The 16,997-nt window shown below is 38.0% G+C and overlaps 1 protein-coding gene across 3 annotated transcripts in view; it reads left to right on the top strand.

Moving 5' to 3' along the window:
• Positions 1-16,997, top strand: part of LOC146698207 (CUB and sushi domain-containing protein 3-like) — a 259,780-nt gene that overhangs the window by 76,490 nt on the left and 166,293 nt on the right. For all 3 annotated transcript variants that reach the window (XM_085473236.1, XM_085473239.1, XM_085473238.1), the window contains exon 5: positions 7,756-8,002. In XM_085473236.1, the coding sequence (XP_085329362.1) occupies positions 7,756-8,002 (247 nt within the window). The remainder of the gene's footprint in view (positions 1-7,755; positions 8,003-16,997) is intronic.

The raw sequence follows: 16,997 nt of genomic DNA, 5'->3' as shown, positions 1-16,997 counted from the left end.
CCCTAAAACACTAGTTTATATTTTAACCACTGTAAACGTCCATTGTTCAAAATGAATTGAGAGATGATAGAGCAGTACATTTTGCTAAAAACAAAAGCAACCAAATCCTTTATATGCCTTGATATTTTCATTGGTGCTGTCATGTTTATTTTCTTGCTGAATCGTACTCCACTTCTCCCATAATTCATTTTAAAATCTAAAATAATGGAGATGGCCACAGTAATGAAATGACCCGCAGAAATATCAATGATGATCCATCACATCTTCATATACCTCGATCCTGTTAAACATGCTAAACATGACTAGCAGCTGAGTAAATGCGAGACTTAGTATAGACATAGTAACTGCCTTTGCATTAACAGTGGGATTATTACAAAGGAAAAAACCTGAGGTAGTGTAGAAAATTATACATGAGTTCTTTCCCCTCTATCTGTGGGGGTGAATATTTCTAAGCAGAAAGACAAGTGTTGTATATCTGATCAAAGTCAAGGGGAGAGAGGCTTAATCCCTCCTCAAGTAGCATTAGATAGCTGATGCCGGGGATGTAAATGAGCTCAGCTAAAGCAGTCCTAATCCTCGCCACCATCTTTAAGGAAAAAAAAACCCTAAAAAACTCTGTCACCTTTTTAAAAGCAAGAGATGCTTTTTCGTTTAATCTTGAGCATGCTCTAATGATTTGCAAAGGAACACATTCAGTGCCTCGTATGTTGATAAACCTTGTTGGCAAAGTGTATCTTAATTTCTTCCGTGCATCCCAATGAAACACTGCCAGTAAATATTAGGAAATCAGTAAGGAATTATCCACTTGAAGCCTTGAGTGTTAATGAGTTATAAATGTGGGCGTCTATCTGCCTACAGGAAGTCCTGTCCATAAATATTGGTGATTAATGTTGAATGATTTATGCCATGTTTATTCTTCAGCCCACAAAAAAAAGGCAAATAACATCTTTGTAACTATCAGGCTTTCACCCGCGTTTTCTTGCTGCCACATCCCGAGTTGGATTATATTCAGCAGTGATCAGAGAGCAAGTGTTTTATCGTGGAAACCACTTCAGAGAAAAATCACAAGGATGCTATTAAAAAAAACAAACCTTAGGATCCTGTTTTTATGTCCAGTGAAAATAGGATTTATTTCTTTATTTTTTCTTAGGATAACCTTTCTGTATGATAATGTCAGTGATGCCATTTGCCACGGTGGCAAGCTCGAACATAAACACACCGCAGGGATGACAACACGCGTTTTCTGCTCACTGTAACCATGCACTTCAAGACCTAACTCAATTTACTGTTATCTACTGCGGTGTGACTCACTGCTGTATTTTGATATTTGATTGATTTATATGTCATATTTCATCATGCAAGTCCCCTAGGTCCTGGCAGTTGTCCTATATAATCTTGGACAATTGTGTTAGATATATTCCTTCATGTTTGACGATGATATGAGATCACAAACATGTTTTTTTTGTACTGGTTGTGCATTTGCAGTTTATTTACCCCATTTAGAGGTGGACCTCGGGGCATGTGACATGTGCTTAGCTTTCGTTTTTTACTGTTATTTTCCCCTGACTTGCAAATTGAGCATCTATAATATGGTTGTTTTGCTGTGATGAGCTTTTTAGTGATCATTGTCAGCTGTTGAAAAGTTAAATTGTAATCCATTTACTGTCTGCTGCTTGAGCAACATAAAATCAAAGGTAGTGTGCATGTTTGAATGAAATTATCCAACATCCCCACAGGAATGAATAAAATTCATTTTCAACCTGTAGATCAGATACCCATGTTGTCATTGCACCTCCCAATGCATCCCAAGTACATGCAGTCAGTTTTAATGGATTTCACAAATACTGTTTTTATGCGGTATTTGTGAAATCCATCCGTGTGAATGTGAGTGCGAATGGTTGTCTGTCCTTGTGTGTTAGCCCTGTGACAGACTGGCGACCTGTCCAGGGTGTACCCCACCTCTCGCCCTATGACAGCTGGGATAGGCTCCAGCGGCCCCCGCGACCCTGAAAAGGATAAGCGGAAGCGAATGGATGGATGGATGGATGTTTTTATGCGGCCTTGTCAGACTCTCAAGCTTTTTGTGTGCTTATAATTTTCACCAATTTTATAAATAAATGTGCGGTCTAGTGGTCATTTCATAATAACTGTTCTTTTCTGTGTTGTTGTTCAGTTTTATACCAGTCTGTGTAGCAGAAACACTTCCAGAGCACAATACTTCTCAGTGCCAGACACACGCTATAATTGTGTGTCTGACTGGTAAACAGTAAATGTTTTCAGACTCTGCTTTTGGAACGATGGTAGAAATGATACACATGTCCTCAATTATCACTTCTGCTTGCAATTTTCCATAAGGCGTGCTCAAATATATACAGGCAGAAGCTGCTGGACTCGACATCTGAGCAAACCTCTAATATCAACTCTGACTAGACCCACCTCGACTGCCAATTCTTTAAAAATACTTGAAACTAAAGGACACATGCACACATGCACACACCACAGGCCTGAAAAATGGCTTCTTCCCCAGAGCTGTCAAACCGTTAACAAGGGACCCTGTCTACACTACAACACACACATATACAGAAATACACACATCCTGCCTCCTCCAGTGACATAACTTTCTATCATGCAATATTCTCATTTGCATATTGCACCAACTCAACTGTGTATTGAAGTCTTTACTGACTGAAGTTGTGCAGTATGCTCGTGTGCTAGACATTGTATTTTTGCACACCTAACTGCACTCTTATCTCCACACCAAATTGCACTCTTTAATGCAGGGGTAGGCAGTTAATTTTCCCACAGGGCCACACAAGAAACTGGGACTGCCTGTGGTGGGCCGCACTGCAGAATTGAGTTCAGTTAAGTTGGGGCTTCCACAACACGTAGCCATGTGGGGAAATTAAATATCCACTCCTGCTTTAATGCAACTCAATAATACCTGTGACTTTTTTGGATTGTTTTTTATGAATTTTTGAAACTTTGACAGTGCCGTCGTAATAATGTGGTACAGTCTTCCCCATCAGTGCAGTGTTAACATTTAGTTAAGTTCCTTATGCATTATTTCTGTGAAGGTTCTCAGTCATCCAGGTCATCTTAATCTAAGGAGCTTGGAAAGAAAAGTGTCTGGACTTCTTTAAGTTTCTTGAAGACATTTCACCTCTCGTCTGAGAAGCTTCTTCAGTTCTTAGAGAACACCATTGCACAGTCATTGTTCTTAAGACCAAAGACTAAAACACAGTGTTCGTTAAATGCCTGTGGAATTTAACTGTAGCTAACCAGAATATAATATTGCCATCATAGATACTGTATGTATACATTCATCAAATCCTTATCAGGGAGCTGTGTATATATACAGTATCACTAGAAAATATCCTGCCTGTATAATAATATACTGAACTAAGATTTACCAAGGATAATTATATGCTTAGACAGAGATTCACTGTTAAAATTTAGGTAAATAAAATAAATTGAGGTAAACACTTTGCACCAAATTCCTGTTTGACATTGACATCTTCTCTTATCTTTCTTTCAGTCTATGTCAACAAATCATAGCCCCATCTCATCCTCCACCATGCACTTTGATAGTAACCCATGCAAAGGTCATGGGTAGTCATGTAGTCATTCTGATATAATTCTGAACTGAGGATAAAGAAGAAAAAATAGATATTAGAAACTTTTCTGAAGCTTTAAGAAATTCTTGCAACTTTCCAATAAACTGGAAAAGTGTTTTGTATTAAACTGTAAGAATTCTTGAATCATTTTGAATTTGTGCCCACTGACTACTGGGGATGGAAGGAGCCTTTAGAAGCTCTCTGAGCCTTCCAGGATGTATTAAATTCAGTACTGAACACATTCAAAAACTCGCAACATAACTCATAATTATTGCCATCACCGCCACACTAGAATTCCATTTAAAGGTGTGAACATCATGTAAAGTTACGAGAATAAATTCATCCCTTAAAGTGGGGTGCAGAACTTTAGCATATAAATGAACCTCCTTTATTCAAGCTCTTGCCAAACAAGTTCACACAGTACTGATTAAGCCAATCAACCTCAGGTAAATCACTTTGTGTTTTACATTATACCGGATTCTGTTGTCTGGGGCTATATTCCCACGCTGGTGCACCAGTACTGATGCATTTTAAATTAATCAGCAATGATTGCGACAGAGAGTTAGCAGACTACAAATGTTGCTGAGGAGCTAGTAGTGCGCCAACTTGGGAGCAAAGACTAGGGGCCCGTTCTTCGTACCTCGCTAAGTAAGTTAGCCGGATTTGACTGTTGACGATTTCGCGTGATCCTGGATCGTTCGGTTCTTCGAAGCCCATCCGGGACTTGCTGTCATAGCAACAGAGCCGTAAGCGTAAACCTGCTCGGGAGCAGGTTTACTTTATGTAAACAGGATTAGATCGCGGCCACTCAGGTATTTCCGCTTCATGTATACGAAAGCAACAGCGATATTTTACCACTGTTGTACCATAAATAAATAACATCAATGTAACTAAAGATAATGCAGCACTTGATCCTTTTATTGATGTCACACAGATACATACAGGTCATTTCCTAAAAAAGGGAAATGTACTATTAACATTCTATTACATGTATGTGATTATTACAGATGTAATTCATATTTCAGAGTAGTAATTGCAATTTACTTCGTGTAATCAAGATGGGAGACCACGGCTATAAAAGCGAAGGTGGATTTGGGAAGCCTGTCGCAGCCATGTCCTGTCCGTATACGCGACCAACCCATTGCGGAAGGTGCAAGATTGATAAGGAGAGTCCTCAGAATTCAGCGTATATTGCGGGACAGACAGGATCCTTTAGCTCAGCGCGACAGTGTGCTCATAGAGAGATATCGATATTCCCGTGAGGATATTATTCACTTAACCAACTTGTTGACGAGGGGGTGCAGGACCACCACCTGTCTTTTTTTGCGCTGCCCCTTTTCTTGGTTGCTGTTATAAACAAACAAACAGATTATTTCAGGGTCTCTGTCCAAGAGACGAAAAGCAATATAAGTGATAAATATTACCATTCTGTAGAATATTCTTATATTTCACTTTTACTTGTTCCCATGTTCTAGTGGGTCCTGTTGTGGCGCTAATGTGAAAGAGGATATAATATAACATATTATAATATAATATAATGTAATATAATATTGGATAATATAGTGTGATATGATAAATCTACCCTACCACCTACTGGTGTTGGCCAGAGGGGCCGATGGCGCAATATGGCAGCCTGGCTTCTGTCCCAGGGCAGCTGTGACAGCTACCAGTGTGTGAATGTGAGAGTGACTGAATAGTGGCATTGTAAAACGCTTTGGGTGCCTTGAAGAGCGCTATATAAATCCACTCCATTATTATTGTTATTATTAAATTACTTACGAGTTTAATTTGTCAGCAACTTTCTGCCAGCCCTCTCTCCTTGCTTTTGCAGCCTTTGCAGTGTTCCCTTGCGTTTTAATTAGACTCTGAAACTCCTGAAATCCCTCACTCAAGAGTTCTTGCTCTGCTGCCGAAAAATACCGAGCGCGCTCCTTCGACATTTTCGCCGACCAATCAAAGGGTTGCCGATCAATGTTTCTACTATCGATGCGTAGCCCCTGTTGGGCCACCCAGTGATCTCACATTACTTCATCCAGCTATACTAATCGTCAACAACAGGTGTGTTCGGGGAACCGGAATAGCGAGCTCAGAGTTAGCGCGATGATTTGATCTTGGATGTGTCATTTGATCTTGGATGTAGTAAGCGACGTACGAAGAACGGGCCCCAGGTCTGAAATATCAGGGAAACCTTGACAGTGTTTATGTGATTGCTGTCACTGCCAGTAGGGGGAGACAGAAATTACAGCAGTCAAAATTAAAAATCTAAAAACTGGTGTTATGATACTGTCAGCTGTGTCATTGAGAGCTGGTATATAAATGACTTTGACAGGTTAACAGTAAGGTAGAAATCAGCATGTAGAAAACACGTCTTGATCTTAAAGATCCTATTATTAACGAGGCTCAGTTTGACATGTGAAGATGTTTGCGTTGAGGCCTGCTGGCAGAATCTTCCTCTGACATTTTCATTTTCCCCTTCCATGTCTGTCTTGTCTCTCCCCTGTCTGTTTTTGTTTCTTATAGAAACCCAATGTTTCTTTCACTCTTCTCTATACTCCTGTTTGTTTCCCTTCTCACTTATTTTTTTTCCCATTACATGTCCTATACCCTCTTCCCTTCCCTTTCATTATCACAGGCTTTTCTGACACTTCCTCCTAGCTCTATTTTCTTTGATGGTCATGGGGATACTTTATGCAGCCCTCCTGTCTATCATCAAGGTTGAAATATGATATTGCTCCTCTGGTCAGATTCAGAAGCACTTTAATATCATTTTAATTTCAGTCGATAGCAATTACTCCACAAGTCTGTGGAGTCATCTTAAATACTTTTAAGAGATACGCCATATGCCACTCAGGGTAAGTTTTAGCATGATGGAGAGTATGATGACTTTAATCCAGAAACAAATGTCTTTACAATTTTTTGGCATTACAAGGCTGCTGGCATTCAGCAAATGAGCCTAAACCAAGCTTACCTATTGGGATAGTCTACAAAGTCTGCCCTTGATATGAATCGTACATGTACATATCAATTTTCCAATTACTGGCCGTCTCATAAAGACTTTGATCAATTGCAGTAGCTCTGCTAATGTGTCAAAAGGACATGGATCAAACTAACAAGCAGCTCGTGCTCATGTCTGCACCCCCCCACCCCCTCTTTATCTTCTTTCAAATTTTTATACATCAGCTTCCTTGTTCCTTGACCAATCATGTGATGCAGCATACAGGAATGTTCCAAGGCTGGCAGTTCTGACAGCCCAGTGTGGAGCACTGAGCCATCAAAGGTTTCAGCTGGCACAGCTGAGTGTCACATATTAGTCTTAAATGATGTGAAAACTGTGAAAGCCCTGCCATCATTAGAATTCTTTAGGGAGGAGAGACGGATAGAGGGATAGAGGGGAGGGTGGTGAATAATAGCGAAAAGTGAGAGGGCTCAGAGGAGGGGAATGAAGTGAGAGATGGAGAGATATGAGAAAGAGTTGTGGGGGAAAGGGACACGGAGTGAAAGAGAGCGAGCCACTGTTATGGTAGACAGCATTAACATTCAGCTGATGTGCCATGCACCCCACATTGGATTTTTCTTTTTTTTTAACAGCGTTCTAAACTCTGTTTATGACCACTTTTTCTGTTTCTTTGTTTTTTTGACATATGAGTGGGGTTCAGAGGGAGCAGTGATGAATTTATGACTATCAGAGAAAGCGCAGGAGATATTTAGGATATTACACCCTCATCGTGACGAAATTAGTACCCATCGAATTTGTAAATTATTCTGCTCGGTGCCACTCAACTAAATGTTTCATGATTCTTGCCCTCATAAACACAACACAGCCGACCTTTTAATCTGGCGATTCCTGTCATCGGCAGTCCCACAGTTGTGCTGAAATAAGCTCTGCATAGTGGATTTGACAATTTGTGAATGTATGAAAACAATAATGAGTTTAAAGGGCCTGCACAGCTCCACTTGCTACTTCTATCAGTCCTTCTCTGGTTTGTATTTATCTGAGAAGACAGGTACAGATGTTTTATGCCTGCAGTCACATTTCCCTCATGCTGAACTTTGAGAAACAGGTCTAAAATAACCCAGAGACCATGTGTCTGTTCTTCTCTTACCCCTCCCCGACCGTTTTTTTCTCTTTGGTGACTGACAGCGGAGGACACATGCGGTGGCACCCTGAGGGGCTCCAGCGGGCTCATCTCCAGCTTCGATTTCCCCAGTGGTGAGTCCCCCAGCGCTGGCGGAAGCGGAGGTGCTGGGGGCCTGGGCAGCAGCGGGGAGTGCAAGTGGACCATCCTGGCAGATCCGGGAGACACTATTTCTCTAGTGTTTACTGAATTTCAAATGGAGGAGAAGTCAGATTATCTGGAAATCGAGGGATCTGAACTGCCGACCATCTGGTGAGTTGACCTGCGTGGAGGAATGAGGGTGGGAAGTGTTGGTATTTCATCAAATGACCATTTAGTTTTTTTATATTAAGAGTCGTACCATGACAGGTGGTGTGTACAGTATGTTTGGTGTTGACAAAGTGTTAAAAGAAAAGTGTCTGTGATTAGTGTGAGACAAGATTGTGTTAGTAGCATTGGATGTTGGGTTTCCACAAGTTTTAAGGTGTGTAATATATTTTCTAGAGCACATTATCTTTCTGCAAAGAAGAAACAGGCTTTAGTATTAGAGTAAAACTGTAAAATCATGGCACATACTTTTATCATTATTCATTTCGGCTGCTAGTACAAAGTCAGGTTTTATTGACATGAAACTTAACCAAGTAATAAAACATTTTTTATTTCTGTAGAATAATATCACATTTAGTCTTTTAGTAGACTTTACAGGTCCACAGCTGCAGTTACAAACCCAGGCATATTGTCTAAGGGAAAAATTCCCCAAAAATGGGCAAAGAAATACTGAGAGGTCCAGTAAATGTTTAGGTTTTGAAGGGGCAATTATAAAAATGAACAGAAAAGTAGTGCACCTGCATTTTAAACTAAAACAATTCAGTGTGCTGGTCATTTTTCCCAGTCGGAGTTTTACTTTTTAAAGTTTTTTGTTAAACCAGAAACAGGCAAGAGTACAGTCAACAGTAGCTGTGTATAATAGTTACACACACACACACACAAACCAAAAATACACAAATTAAGTAGGCTGTAGCAGTGTATGAGATATAACCAAAACTACATCACCAGTAAAGCCTAAAGCATCAATAAAAGTCATTGTCTAATGGGAAACACAGGGGTAATAATACTCAAGCAAAACATTTGCAGCCTGAAATAATGACATCCAAGTCATTTAAATTCATTTAGTGACACCAGCTCCTTAAGTTTCAGTTGAATTTGCAGCAAGGAAGGAATTTGAATACCCTTTTTCTGAATTCAGCGCAAGTGCGTGTCAGTAAGTAAAATGGGAGCAGACCAAGAATAGTTTTAAATCGAAGGATATACCAGTGGTAAGTGTTCCCTTTAACTTATAAGCTCATAAGCTTGTGTAAGCAGTGGCTGCTAAAATTCATCCACTGGCCTTAGCCCACACAAGCATTTTAAATACAAAATGGTTGTGCTGTGCTGTCGTACCGTGTGTGTGTGTGTGTGTGTGTGTGTGTGTGTGTGTGTGTGTGTGTGTGTGGCTTGTCTGAGGACCAGACGAGCCACATCACATAGCTCTGACAGTGACATGCAGAGGTGGGAGTGTGATGATATGGGGCTGCACAAGTATAAAAGGTGTTGGGGAGATGGCATTGATAGATGGTGCCATGAATGCTTGTGGATATAGCAAAATACTAGCTGACATGATGACTCCCAGTCTCCAGAAGACTGGCAGAAAAGGAATATTCCAGCATGATAATGATCCAAGCACACTGCCAACATCATACTAAAGTTCTCTTTTTTAATATATTTTTGGGGGCTTTTAGCCTTTATTGAAATAGGATAGCAGAGCCAAGACAGGAGAGCTGAGAGAGAGACCAGGGGAAGGCACACATTAAATGCCCTTGGGGGAGATTCAAACCCAGCCTCTGCATTACCCTTATGGATTGCTTGCTCAATCCAGTGAGCTAAACTGGCTTTGTGCTAAAGGTTGTAAAGAATTAAGAAAGCAAATCTGTGACCTGGCCTAGTATGTTGCCCTACTTAAACATCTAATGGGGTAACTCACAGAGAATGATAGAACAACACAACCTGACCCAGGAAATCTGTCCCACCATAAATAAAGGCGGCCATATACTGAAAAAAAGAAAGATTTGAATGTCTGTAATGAACTTTTGCACTATTTTGCAGCCTCTGTTTTTCATATAGGTGATCTAAAATGTAAGCTTTAGTTTATACATACACTTGGCACGACAATGGCATTTAATACAGTAATCAGATCACATTTAATTCACTTTAAAAAAAATTCCAGCTAAGCAATTTTGTGCAATACAATAACTGGACAAAGTTTTATTATAAACAAGACAAAAATGATATGGGAACTGAGAATAAATAAGTTTAGACTGTAGCTGTAAAGACTGCAAGAGATTTGCAACTCAAAGTTTATTCCAAAGAGAGGTTGATGCATAGTAAGATGAAGCTGTATCGCCTCAAGATATTTTCTTAGTTCTTCTGATAACAACTGGGCTGCCTATTGACATCTTACAGCACGCAAAGGAACAAAGGTTTGTTATTTAGGATGCAGAGATTGTGAAATCCTGGGGAGATATAAGCTTGAAAATATCAATTTAGCCAATTGGCCATTTTCTGCTTATTGCTTATTCATTTTTGTTGCCATTCATCCCTCCCTTCTCTGCCAGCAACCAAAGAAATCTGTAAAAATAAATAAATAAGTGAACCATTTTACTGCTAACGAGTTAACAAGTTTAATACAGATCTAAGAAATTAGATCCCACATGTAAAAACAAAAACAAAACACTGGCCTCTGCCATCGGGGATTGTGATATTATTTATGGATAAGCTGATGGCAGTCAAGAAGGTGATATTGGTCAATACAGATGTTCTGTTGAAACATCTGTGCAGCCTTGTTTATGTGCATAGTTATGCATTTTATAGAATGTTGCTTGTACAGCTTGTAACAGCCGCATGTTGGAAACAGAAGTGATAACTAGAAAAATTTGCATTTCCTGCGAAAATGCAGTGTGGATGCCTTAACGGCTGAAGATATCTGCTGAAAAAAGCTGAAAAAGTTGAAACAAAAAAAAAAAAAAGATGCCCTGAGCAGGATTCGAACCTGGCCCTCCTGGTCAAAGGGCAGCTATTTAGCTCACTGAGCAAAACACTTTCTCACCAAGAAAAGGTGGAGAGATTGACAATTGTGCTGAAATGAGCAGAAGCTACTGAGAATTGTGCTGATAACAGGTGGAAAGGCGGAAATTTTTTCAGAAGAGGTGAATAAGCAGAATTTGGGCAAAAATAAAGGGGTGAAAATTCTGCTGAAAAGAGTTCAATCAGCAGAATTTCTGCTGAAAAGAGGTGAATGAGCAGAATTCTGCTGAAAAGAGTTTTTTTCTGAAAACAGCAGAAAAAACTGAAAATTTTGCTGAAAAGAGTTGAATGAGCAGAATTCTGCTGAAAAGAGGTTTTTGCTGAAAAAGAGTTGAAAAAGTTTGGATTTGTGCTGAAAAGGGGTTAAAAAAACTGAAAATTTTGCTGAAAAGGGGTGAAAAAGATGAAATTTGTGTTGAAAAGAGTTTAAAAAAAGTTTAACTGTTAAGTGAAAGAAATGTTGCCATAAGCTGGATTTGAACCCAGGCCTCCCAGTCTGAGAACGGATGCTTATCTCACTGAGCTAAAACACAGCTCAGCCCATCATGCAAAATCAGTGACCACATTGATAATGTGTTCCATTCATTTCAATGGTCAAAAGTCATAACACACATCAGCAGAAATAGCAGAATTTTTTAAAGTTTAAACATAGTATTTCTGCTAAAACTTAGTATTTATACTAAATAATATTTTTTTCCTGCCAAATCATAGCATTTGTGCTGGAACACAGAAAGTTCTGCCAAATCATACAATTTGTACTAAAACATTATTTATGATTAAGCAGAAACACTGGGACTTGGTAGAAATACTATGATTTACATGAAATACTTTGACTTAGCAGAAGTACTACAATCTAGGAAAAAAGTACTACAGCATAGCAGAAATTCTATCATTGAGCAGAATTACTAGGATTTAGAAGAAATACTAAGATTTGGCACAAACACTGATGTGGCTCAAGAACCTTTATTGTGCAGTTATACTATGATTTGGAAGAAATACTATACTTTGGCACAAATACTATGATTTGGAAGAAATACTATGTTTTAGCACAAATACTATGATTTGGCTCAAATACTATAACTATCCTCGGTCAGAAGGAGAGGCTGACATCCAGGGATTAGATTACCACAGGTGGAGTTTATTGCGGTCAGATGGATGGTACAGGGAGGTATGGCATACAGTAGGAGGTTGTGGAGAGGTGATATGGTGTGGTTTCTATGATTAAGAACAGGGTATGCATTACAACATGCATACAGATTAAAGATTAAGAAAACTGGCAACAAATTCCTCCACTACAAATCAGTCTGATGCCACTTTTTACAGGGTTCCCGTTTACTAAGGCACTACCCAAAAGACGCCACAAGAGGGCACTCCAACACAAGAGATGACCTATTTACACTGATGCACTTAGTAAACAGCCCCTACTTAGCCACTACATAATACAGTGATATTACAGTATACAAATTCACACAAATACTATGATTTGGCAGAAATACTATGACTTAGTAGTAATACTATAACATAACAGATTTCCTAAAAAAAACTATGAAATTGCAGTAATTCTATGACTTGGCAGAGATACTACGTTTTAGCACAAATACTATAACAACGCAGAAATACTATGACTTAGTAGTAATACTATAACATAACAGTTCAATGTTCTTGCACAAATACCACAATATGGCAGAAATACTATGTTTTAGCACAAATACTGTGATTTGGTATAAATACTATGATTTGGCACACATACTATATTCCGCAGATACACTATAACATAACAGATATTCTACAACTTAGTAGTAATACTATAACATAACAGAATTATTATTTGGGCACAAATACCACGATTTGGCAAAAATACTATGATTGGGTACAAATACTATGATTTGGCAATAATACTGCATTTTAACACAACTACTGAGATTTGATTGAAATACTATGATTTAGAAGAAATACTATTACTCCATACAAATACGATACTTTGGGACAAATACTATGTTTTGGTTCCAATACTATGATGTGCAACAAATACTATGATTTGGCACAAGTACTATGATTTAGTACAAATACTATGATTTGGCAGAAATACTATGACTTAGTAGTAATACTATAACATAACAGATTTCCTAAAAAAAAAACTATGAAATTGCATTAATTCTATGACTTGGCAGAGATACTACGTTTTAGCACAAATACTATAACAACGCAGAAATACTATGACTTAGTAGTAATACTATAACATAACAGTTCAATGTTCTTGCACAAATACCACAATATGGCAGAAATACTATGTTTTAGCACAAATACTGTGATTTGGTATAAATACTATGATTTGGCACACATACTATATTCCGCAGATACACTATAACATAACAGATATTCTACAACTTAGTAGTAATACTATAACATAACAGAATTATTATTTGGGCACAAATACCACGATTTGGCAAAAATACTATGATTGGGTACAAATACTATGATTTGGCAATAATACTGCATTTTAACACAACTACTGAGATTTGATTGAAATACTATGATTTAGAAGAAATACTATTACTCCATACAAATACGATACTTTGGGACAAATACTATGTTTTGGTTCCAATACTATGATGTGCAACAAATACTATGATTTGGCACAAGTACTATGATTTAGTACAAATACTATGATTTGGCAGAAATACTATGACTTAGTAGTAATACTATAACATAACAGATTTCCTAAAAAAAAACTATGAAATTGCATTAATTCTATGACTTGGCAGAGATACTACGTTTTAGCACAAATACTATAACAACGCAGAAATACTATGACTTAGTAGTAATACTATAACATAAGAGATATACTATGGTTTTGCAGACATACTATGTTTTTGCACAAATACCATGATTTGGCACAAATGCTATGATTTAGCAGAAATACTATGATTGGGTACAAATACTATGATTTGGCAATAATACTGCGTTTTAACAACAACTACTGAGATTTGATTGAAATACATACTATGACTTAAAAGAAATACTATGACTCCATACAAATACGGTGCTTTGGCACAAATACTATGATTTGGCAGAAGTACTATCATTTAGTACAAATACTATGATTGGGCAGAAGTACCATGTTTCAGTACAAATACTATGATTTGGCAGGAATACTCTGGTTTAGCAGAAATACTCTGATTTAGCAGAAGTACTATCTTTTGGTAGAAATTCCTGCTAAAAGGTACTATTTCTGCGTTTTAGCAGAAATACTGTAATTTGGCATGAATACTATAATTTGGGATAAATACTATGATTTGGCACATATAATATATTCAGCACATACATTATAAAATAACAGAAATATTTGGCCCCAAAACCATGATTTTGCACAAATACCATGATTTTTGCAAAAATACTATTATTTAGCAGAAATACTATGATTTGGCAAAAGTACTTAGATGTAGTAGAAGTACTTTGCTTTAGCAGAAATACTATGATTGAGGAGTAATACTTAAACATAGGAGAAATATTGATACACAGACACACATACACAGAGAGTAAAGGGAACAGGAGCTGTGGAGAGTCTGGGCTTGGTATATGTAGGTCAGTTAAATTAGCTGCACCTGCTGTAGTCAGCCCTTACACACACAGACACAGAGAGAGGTGTGAGTTTTCTTCAGTGTATTTCTGACATTCAGGATTCCCCTCGAACAAATGGCCATAATTTCCTAACCGTAGAGGCTAGAACGGTCATTCAGACATCGTTTTGTTCAGAAGAGATGGGGGAATCTTCAGGTCTTCATAATTCAGAGATAAAATATAAATTATTAAAGATATATGACTTGTAATACACTGTAACTGAGTAGAGGCGAAGCAAAAACTGCATTGACTTGCTCTCAAACAACCTTTGGTAACTCTAAATCTATATGGAGCATCAAAATCATTCTTTCACCGTAAGAAACAGCAGGCTTTGGTGAACAGTCATGGAAATTTTCAGGGCTCTGTGGAAATCCATCAAAAAGATATGATGAGAGAAAAAAGTGACTCATTTCCAGAATTTGAAATCTGATGAAATCTGAGCGAGGGACAAATTTCCTACCCTCAAACAAGTCTAACTCATCTCAGAACGGTAATAGGTGAGAAAATAATTCTTGAATTGTGAGCATCAGGAGTGTCTGAAGATATACGGGGACAAGCCTCATGTCTTAACTTCGCTTCGTTAAGGAGATATGACAATTTGAAAATGCCTCTCATTACAGAAATCCAGCGGTGATTTTGAACAAACTCTCCATTGAGTTTATATGGAGAGTTTTCACACTTTGTGTTACTCTGAGGAGATTTGCAAAATATCTATGAGTCCCACAACAATGATAGTGACATTTTCTGAAAGCCAGCAAAAATACCTACGTTTTGATGTATAATTTGTGCGGCTTGAGTGGAAATTGAGCGAGTAGCAAGAAGTTGTTTGGACATGAAGAGAAAATTCAAACAGTTTCACTGTCCCCTCTGAGTTAATTGCATAGCAACCATAGCAACGCATGTATTTTCTGAAAAATCACAATTTTGCAACTGAAGACTTAAAGAGAGATAAGATGAAAAAGGTAGAAGATCTGAAAAAGCTGAATCACACAGGAATAGCCCAATCATTTGAGAACGTTTTAAAGTTTGAATGGAGTTTCTAGGTGAAAGTATGAGGCAGTAGTTAAGTTTCAAAGACAAGAAAGTTTTAGCAGAATTGTGGAAGTTTCCCATTCATTTCAATGGGACAAATTAAAGGAAAAAAGTGTAATATTTTAAAAAGTATAATAGTAATAAACACCAAAAGTCATAGCCGGCATAAGCAGAAAGAGCAGAACAGTTTAGAGTTTGAACGGTGAAAATAGCACAAAAATTGTGGAAGTAGATCCACGGCGAAAAGTGTACGGAAACACCCGGAATAATAAAGAATAAAGAGAAACAGGAACTCAATAGTGTGGATGCCTATTAAGGCATCCACACAAATATGCCTTTAATGAATTTTCACAGACAGTTGTTGGGAAAATAAACGACTTTAAATATGCCTCGTGGATCTGGAACTCTAAATAAATTCACAAATTTGCTGTTGCTGTAATTCAAATTGCACACGAATGAAAAATCTTTGACAGAGTTTTGTTTAGACAGGATTTTTTCTGGTTTTCTGTAGATGTTTGACGTAGAAATCACTCTAATCTGAAACAAGGAAGTATGAAAATGTTTTAACCCCTAACCTCAAGGCTAAGGTTATTCATCTCCTTTTTGTCCTGTGCTTTATTTGATCCTGCCAGGCGTTAATTATAATTGGCTCAAAGAAAATCGAATCAATCATCAAGCTAGCGAGCTTTGTTGTCCCTTAGAGTTGTCATTCTGAGTCAGAGAGAGCGAGAGAGGCAAACACTGTGTCAGTGAGAGACCGAGTCAAAAAGAGAGGTGCTCTGGGTGTGGTGATGACTGCTAAGTATTGTATGTTGACGCACTAAGAAGAGCGTGGCAGGAAGCTGATACGGGATGACACTGATGTGTTTTGACAGGCCATCACGTAACCCTCTTCTCATAGGTGTAAAAGCACCAATTTTAACCCTTTCACTGACAGAAATATGTTTCCTTTTTAAAGGTTTCGAGCCCCACTGGAAATGCTTTGTGGGGTTTTTTTTGTGGCTTCTACTTTCCAGCTGAAAACTAGATGATGACCAAAGTGAACATACTTACCTTTTTTTTTAAACTTTTTTAAGCGAAAGAAATAAAAACACTTAATAAATACAAATTTTTTAAACTTTCCTAAATTTATCGAATCTTGTAGATTAACATTTAAAAGATAGATTTTTATTCATCTTTATTGATTTCCAATGAATTCTTAACTTGACAATGCTAAGCTATGTATGTTCTGGGTTATTATTGGGGTTTAGTATGCTGATGGATAAATGATTAAACTTCATAATAGCTCTATCGATGATGATCTACAGGGCAAAGATGGAAAAGTCACCACTATCATTAAGGGGGCAAATTTTGCTTGCTGACAGGCCAGGTTGCACCCAGCATGTGTGGATGCACTGCGCAGAGGTTTATTGGATGAGGATTTGCATTATTTGCCGTGTATGCATCAGACACTGTTCAGTAAACAATATTTTTTAGACACAGTTTTGAGAACTAT

Source organism: Copadichromis virginalis, linkage group LG11 (assembly GCF_057382275.1).
Source record: "Copadichromis virginalis isolate Kocher_CV1m ecotype Utaka linkage group LG11, C_Virginalis_male_GT1.1, whole genome shotgun sequence".
Classification (NCBI taxonomy): Eukaryota; Metazoa; Chordata; class Actinopteri; order Cichliformes; family Cichlidae; genus Copadichromis; species Copadichromis virginalis.
This window is presented reverse-complemented; position numbering and strand designations above follow the sequence as displayed.